Here is a 7,783-nt window from a genome sequence, read left to right as displayed (position 1 = left end):
CAATTAATGTATGTACTGTATATGCCTCACGTTTCATAATATATCTTAGGTTTGACCTGAATCTGTTTGACCTTTTTTCTTCTTCTGAATGTGAGCTTTTATATTGAAAAGAATATATTTCTGAAGTGCAAATAATAGATCCAGCTTTAATAAGGTCATGCCATTGATTGACCCCATAGAATGAAGAAAAATAAAACATTTAAAATGTGAGTGTCTTTTAGAGCAAGGCTTACGATTGTTTGGGGGAAATGTAGTAAAAATTAAAATACTTTTTTAAAATTAGTTAGTAGATAATATATAGATCATAATACATTGAATGACAGGTTACCTTAATGGCCTCAATGAATTAGCAGTAATGAGCTAGTGAATGCGTTACCACTACTGTTCAACATCAGTGGATGCTGTTGTCAAAGACATATTGTCCTCAGTGATGCGTAGAATGCTCCGGAACTGGGAGAGGATGCGAGTTGTGTGAGAGCCTTCCCAGAACACCTTCCCACAGCCAGTGCAGACGAAGAAGTGTGGTTTTCTGGGTAGAATGGTGGGGAGCTGTATGGAAGCCCCCCCAGGGAAGGTAAGGGTGTCAGGGTCTAGGACTGACACAGGGGCCCAGTGACACTTGGAGGCATACCTGGGGAGGTCAGGGGTCACACCAGAGGTCAAAGAGCCACTGTGCACCACGTCTTCCTGCAGAGTGTATTCCAGTTCTGTCTGGTCAGAGTCCTTGCCTTGGAGAAATCCTGTCTTTTTGAGCATCCGGACCATGTCCTCTCTGGGCAGCATCATGTACTGGTTGCTGTTACAGACAACACAGCGGCTGAAGATGTCACTGGGAGTGGGCTGAATGTTGAAGAGTCTGAGGACCGTCGTGACCTGGTCTATCGTATTCTCTGAACAGCTGAGAGCCAAACAGCGACCCTCACCCACCTGGGACCGCAAAGTGTAGTATGGCAGTCCACTGGTGAGTATGGTACGGTCCTCTGCTCGAGCCAACTCAGCTGCAACTCTGTGGTCATCGTTGTTTTCCAATATAGCCACGTCTATCCCGAAACAGCGCAGGTACCTCCCCAGTCTCTGTAGCATGTTGTCACACACTACGCGTAACTGTTGGGGAGTCAAATGAGGGCCCTCTGATGCCTTCTCATCACACAGGAGGCCCTTTTCCTGACCATCGGATGTAGCTCCGATTCCCTGGTCCCCTTGATGTTCCATTCGGCCACTGGCCTTGGTGTGGAGGTCCTGTTTCGTCTTTGGCGTCCTTACTTGGCCAGAGCAGATGGACCTGGGTTGGAAATTGGTGGGAAGCCCAAAGGACACTGGGTTGCTGACAAGGGCATAGTAGACCTCCAGTAGACAGTAGGCGTCCAATGCTGCATATTTAATTTGGCTGATGCTTAGTGGGCGTTTCTCCCACATGGAGATCTGCTCTGATTTGTCCAGGGGCTTTCCCAGGATCTGCTTTACCATCAGGCTGAGGCCTCTATCTTTGCGGTATAGCGTAGTACGCCGAATCCGTTCGTGTAGAGTCTTCAGATCTAGAACTCCATCCACTTTCAGAGGCTCCTGTAACAACTGGGGCCATGTAGTCTCTAGGCACTTCAGGTCTCCAGTTATATCGTAAGCCAGTTTAAGAACTTTGCTTTCGAAGAACGTACTGATGAAGCAAAGGGTTTCTTCTTCATATTGACGTAAACCCCTGTCGGACAGGTCTAATAGGAAAACCTTGTCTGAAACGGCAAGCTGTATCACAGCAACACGCTCCACTGAGGTGAGTGGAGCCCACCACTCCATGTCGAATCCAACTACACCATCTTCCTTGAGTACAGTGTCTTGGCATTTCTTAAGTCCTTCCAGAGTGTCCACGAAGTAAACCTGGTCCCTGGAGAGTGACAGCTGGTGGTACTCTTCACGGTGAGACATGGATGGGACCCACTCCATACTCTGAACACAATTAATATGTTTCAGATCATCTGGTAGACTCTGTTGTTTGTCCCAAACACAAAAAGGCAGTCTGTTTCTGGGGATGCTGTATCGGACTGACCACTGGGCAGCTGTCTGGAGGTCAGAGTACTTCACCAGCATCTCAACCAAAGAGATCTGCAGCTCAAGGTCATCTGCCACTATATGCTCGACACAGTCTCTCCAGCTTGCCTCTGCCATGGTTTTCTCTGTAAACATCTTATGTGTGAAGTATTGCAGGACAACCGCTTTTCTCTTTTGCATAGAATTGGGACACAATTCTGCACACACCTCTTTATCAATGTTGAATTTCTTTATTAGTCGAACCACATGTTTGCTGAGTACTTTCGGATGGTGTTCATGGTGTTTGGAGAGGTCGAGGTGTGGGAACTGCTTGCATATGTTTCTCACGCTGAAGTCAGGAAGGCACCAGGAGTCTAGGAGTGTGACTAAGTGTTGCTCCAGTGCATGGTGGCCTGTGACAAAGGATTCTGCTATAGACAGCTTGCCTTGCAGAATCAGTGGTATACAAATCTCCTCCATGTCTAGTACATTCTGCAGATTCAATTTCATGCCTAGAACTGCTGCCTCTTTGTACCGTTTGAGGCCTTGAAGCTTCACGATGCTCAATCGGCGCACGCTTGGGTCCAGAGATTGGAGTTGGTATATGTCCAGCAATATATCCATAGAGATAGTTTTCCAGGTCAGAGGAGTCTTTGTCAGCAGTCCTAAGACTTGATGCTTTAGTGCCACTGCCTGCTCCTCTGAGACTGAGTCAAGGGTCACCTGTGGCTGATTCTTTAGCCATTTTTTAAACTCTTCCAGGACGCAGCGGATTGCGTAGTTCATATTATATTGTAATTTCTCCATAAAGCCCTCTAGGATTGTCAGGAGGTCTTCCAGTGGTTTAGTCAGCTCTGAAAAGCCCTCATAGGCCATTAAACGCATCTTCCGTGCATTGTTGCCGTACCAGACTTCCAAAAGTTGGTCTAAAAGCACAGCAGGGTCAACACCCGGTGTCATGTTTTATTCCTCTTCTTTGCAGACGGTCACTGAGATGTGTAGAGCCTCTCTTATACTGCTGGAATGCGGTCCTGACATCACTATGGTGATGTCAGATAGTGTCAGACGTCTCCATATATGGAGCTGCCTATGTTAGTTATGCCCAAATATGGGACCAGGACATCAGTCCTGGACGTGATGGTTATGTCTATACATGGAGTTTCTGGGAAGGGTTCGCTGATGTCAGACTCCGTACATATGGCACGTTTAGGTCTCCATGACGACTTTGCAGGTCTATCGTCTCCATCTATGGGGATCTCCATATATAGGCTATTGCTGGCAAATATGCCCTGAATGTTTTCTAAGTATGCCCTGAATGTTGGTAACAAGCAGAGTTAGGCCATTCGCCTTGTAAAAAAACCCGCTACAGTGGCGTCTGATCTGAATTTAATTCTGGTTCACATTGAGAAGGTTCTGTTAAAGCTGTGTAGGATGTAGATTAGATTATGCTTCACTGATGTGAGTTCCATGTGGATCCCAGACTTCATGTGGCCAGTCTATGACGTTAATCATCTATGATGTCAATATGATGCCACTCTTCTCCATATTTGGGCAAGGTGTCAGCCCAATCCGACATCCGTTGACTTCCATTATAAAATTACACCGAGAGAATTGGTTTCTTAGAATGAAGAGGAGGGGGTACTAATGTTATCTTTCTCAGAATATTTAATTTGTCAGAGTTTGCCTACAGTATGTCCGCTATCTATGGGGTGGCCATAGCAGCTTAGTAGGTACAGAGGCCGTCTGGTAATCTTACGGTCGCCGGCTCGCCTCCAGGTCATAGTCTATGTGTTGAAGTGTCCCTAACCCCTCACTGCTCCCCCTCCTTAAAACCATTTGAGCAGCCATCAGCCAGATGAAGCTGAAAAGTGAATTTCCCCTGAAGAACTAGATAAGTGTGCTCCCTGACAGGGGGGGCTGTCAGGGAAAAGAGAGTGAAATAATAATAGTAGGCTATTAGGCTAATAATAATAATACTACATGCAATTTCTATAGCGCTTTTCTAGATACCCAAAGTCGCTTTACAAAACAAAATAACTTTATTACAAAAATAACTACAAGTGGGGGTCCGCGGCCAAATATATGATATCTGCATGGGATCTTGACATGAACATTTTGAGAACCACTGCAAAATACATGTACCCGACTCCCGACACAGCTACATCGCTTCTTATAGTGAGATTAGCATCCCAAAACACTGACATTTGTTACATTAATTTAGGCTAAGATGCATGGTGCATAATGGAATATGTCGAGGTGACAGCAGATCACCATAGAAGTCGATTGTGTCTGATAGTCTAAATGAATGAGGTACACAACAACAGGCCTATAACTGCTTGCTCTAATCCCAGATTATCTCTGCCAGTTCAATCCAGAAACAGGGGAAAAATTGACAGAAGAAAAAGGATTATTTGTACTGTGGTGGTGGTGAAGGGGGGAGCATGGCAGTCAGTTCACACGAGGTATAAAATAGGGTCCAATTGTCTAATGTATGGGTTTCAATTCAGGGCCACGACTATCAATTATTACTTCTTAATTATTCTATCAATTCCTTTTTTGATGAATACACACCTGTCCTAGTCCCTCCTCCTAACACCTGTTGTGTTATGATAATGAGGGGGAGGGTATAATTTGACTATGTCACTAAAGGGCTGTTTTTCTATTGGCACGTTTGACCCTCAAGGTTTCAGCCTCCAGGTAGAAACTCAAAATAGTCAGAGAAGACATAAAACACCATAAAAACACCACCAGGGGGCTTAATGAAGTTCTATCAACCTCATAGACACATGAAAAACAGAAAAAGTGCAAAACCATGGCACCACCTCTTTAACCATGGAACTGATCTGTTTGTCTGAACAGAATCTAAAGTTGCTGTCGACACACCAAGGCTTTTAACTGATGAGTGGAGGTTGGCACAGAGGGGGCTCAGGGAGGTGAAGGAAGAGAGTCATGGCCAAAGAGGGGCTACACACATGGGGGGAATTGTCAATGACTTAACCCATTTGGACCCGCCCATAAAATGGTTTATATTTGGAAAAACGTGGAATGAACTTAAGCCATCATAACTCAACGTATCAGTTGAATCCAAACCCTTTTATCAAATGTAACTAAAGTTACATTTTACAGCTTCATATTGTATACGTAAACTCATATATTGCTGTGCATTACTTTCAGCTTTAGCATGAAAAGTGATATACAGAGAAGTGCCTTCAAACACCAATATGCCATTGCAATGTTTTTCAGGACTGTGATGGGTTTTGTCTTTTGCAGCTTCTAACACCTGTATGGTTGGAAGCATCATTAAGAGAATCCCCATTGTGACGCTGACAAGTCAAAACTGTGTTGAGCCATCAAAATTCTTTTTGAAAAGAAAAAAAAGCAGTGATAAGCCTTGGGATACACTGTCATCCGCACATGTTTAGAATTGTTTTGAAACCATTCTCAACAGAAAAGCTCACGAGGCACTGTGGTATGGGATGTGGAAGTTTCCTTTTCCATTTCATATCACCATCAAAAGTTTTCACTCCAGAACTACTTGCAACAACTCCTGACAAGTATGTTGTGCATACATATAACCCTCCCAAGTTTCAAAGGGTTGAACAGGGGAAGGCTAAGCTAGGGACCCGCTCACAATTTTACGCTTTGCTGACTTGTTCTAATGTATTACTGTAATTACCTTATCGGTGTCACATCTGAGGACAGATCATTGCAGTCCCTGCTTCTAAATCGAGACAGGTGGCACCATGATATAAACTCAGACATACAATTAAAATGTGCTTGAGGCTAGAAGTATATTTATTGCCCTTCCATCTACAGCTGCAAACTTGCTTCATGCCACATTGTTTGAACACATAAAATGATTGAACTGAGAGAGGATATGACTTTACATTTTCTTATTTTATCCTGGTTTGGTTCTTGACTCTTACTCTTTCCTGAACCGCTTTTGTGTTTTATTCTCAATGCTGTTGCTGCTATGACATCTGAATTTATCTTATCTTATCTGATGTTAAAGGTAGGCTACTGTATATAGCATAGTATGATTAGGCCAGTCCAGATTTTTGTTCTGGACTGTCTCTGTTTCTGTCATCCCTGTATATAATGTATATCAGACAGTATGTTATCAGTATGCCTCTATGCACCTAGGGTCCTGAGCTCAAATTGTTTTGTTGGGTTTGTAGATTAATAATGCATTTGTCCTTGTCTGCTGTTTTGCCTCTAGGGGAAGGTATTTCTGTTGCAGGGGAGGCCACGTGGAGGCTGTCGTCTTCTCCCCCGTATTTCTGTCTGTTTATTGGATTCAATGAGCCAAAACTGACCAAGATTATTCAGCTATGAAACTGCAATGAAATAGGGTAAAATGAATGAAGGGCATGTTTCCTCTGTGTCTTCTAGAAATATACATGTATAATAGTCTGTTCAGTATAAATCATTGGGAAATGAGATCAGTAAAGGAAAAATGTTCATGGTTCATTTTAAGATTTTAAAATCTGGTTTCAATTATATATATATATATACATATATATACAAATATGTATATATAATATACATATCTCATTTGCTGATGCAAACTCGAAATTCTTTCTAAATTAATGAGGGGTTGTAGGCAAGCATTGCAATTACCATTTAAAGTTATTTTAATACATTTTTTGTATAAAAAGAAGAACTGAGACGCCAGTGAAATCAAACTCGATTTTTATTCACAATCACACCCAAGCGTAATTTTAACAGAACTATAAAGGCTCACACTTATGTCGCACCGCCGATCTTTATCTGTCAGGTCCTTGTCCCTTTTATGCCAATATATGGAGAGCTCTGTACCTATCAGTCCTTGTCCCTTATACAGTATATGAAGATTACTGATGTCATCAGTATGCCCATATATGGGCATGCCTCCTTTTGTGCCCATATATGTTTGCGCCTGATACCATGATGACACATTGAGATTAGACAACTCCATATTTGGGCGTAGCTGCGCTGGGAACACCTTATATGGTTATGGCTGAAACAAGGTGACATGAGCGTGACGTCAGAGATCCGCTGGCCCACCTGCTTTAACCCCATTGGCTCAAATGTCTGACAGCGAGTCCCCGATTCGATTCCAGGCCGGTCAAACCATTTGCTGACTCAGTCTATATGACTCAGTCTAATATTTCAAAAATGATAAGTAAATCACAGAGCTAGCCTTGGAGGCACAATGATCTATTGGAGTGCAGTCAACAGTCAACAGAGTGTGTGGCACAATTTCAATACTGTAAGACAGTCATTATTGTTGCGTTACCTCCCTCGTTCACTTAACAGGATAATAAAAGCCCTCCCTTAATGTGTCAGTCAAAGCATCTACACAGATATGCAGCTATGCTTCTTAAATAAATGTCCTCATTCATTCTTGAATTTCTCTGTCTTGAAGACCCCCCCACCCGTTGGTAGTAATTCTTTGAACCACATAAAGAATATGTGTTCGCTGTTCATCTTGTGTCTTTCCCAGTCTTTTTTCTGTGTGTGTGCTTTTTGTGTGTGCGTGTGCGTGTGTGCGCGCTCGCGCGTGTGTGTGTGTGTGTGTCAGAGTGATGTGTGCGCACTGTGCAGGTGTGTTGGTCCCTCCTTTCATTTGCATAAGATGTAAGATCTCAGGCAATGCATGCATGCCAAAGCTTTGATCTAAGGAAGGGTTCCTCCGCCCGCTGTAAATTTTGATCTACACAATGATTATTATTTATGCATGTAAGCTGTGCTTTCACTGCATCTGAGGAAAATAGATTTT

The 7,783-nt window shown here is 43.2% G+C and overlaps 1 protein-coding gene across 1 annotated transcript; it reads right to left on the bottom strand.

Moving 5' to 3' along the window:
- Positions 1 to 378: 378 nt before the first annotated feature.
- LOC308075642 (exonuclease mut-7 homolog) lies at positions 379 to 2,982 on the bottom strand (the record flags this gene model as incomplete). Its single annotated transcript, XM_080415590.1, has 1 exon — positions 379 to 2,982. One exon carries the CDS (start codon positions 2,980 to 2,982, stop codon positions 379 to 381), a length of 2,604 nt encoding a protein of 867 aa, XP_080271716.1.
- Positions 2,983 to 7,783: the final 4,801 nt, after the last annotated feature.

Source organism: Gymnoscopelus braueri (genome assembly GCF_963280865.1).
Source record: "Gymnoscopelus braueri genome assembly, chromosome: 20".
In the NCBI taxonomy this organism is placed as follows: Eukaryota; Metazoa; Chordata; class Actinopteri; order Myctophiformes; family Myctophidae; genus Gymnoscopelus; species Gymnoscopelus braueri.
Note: the sequence above shows the minus strand (reverse complement) of the source record. Positions and strands in the feature narration are given on the sequence as shown.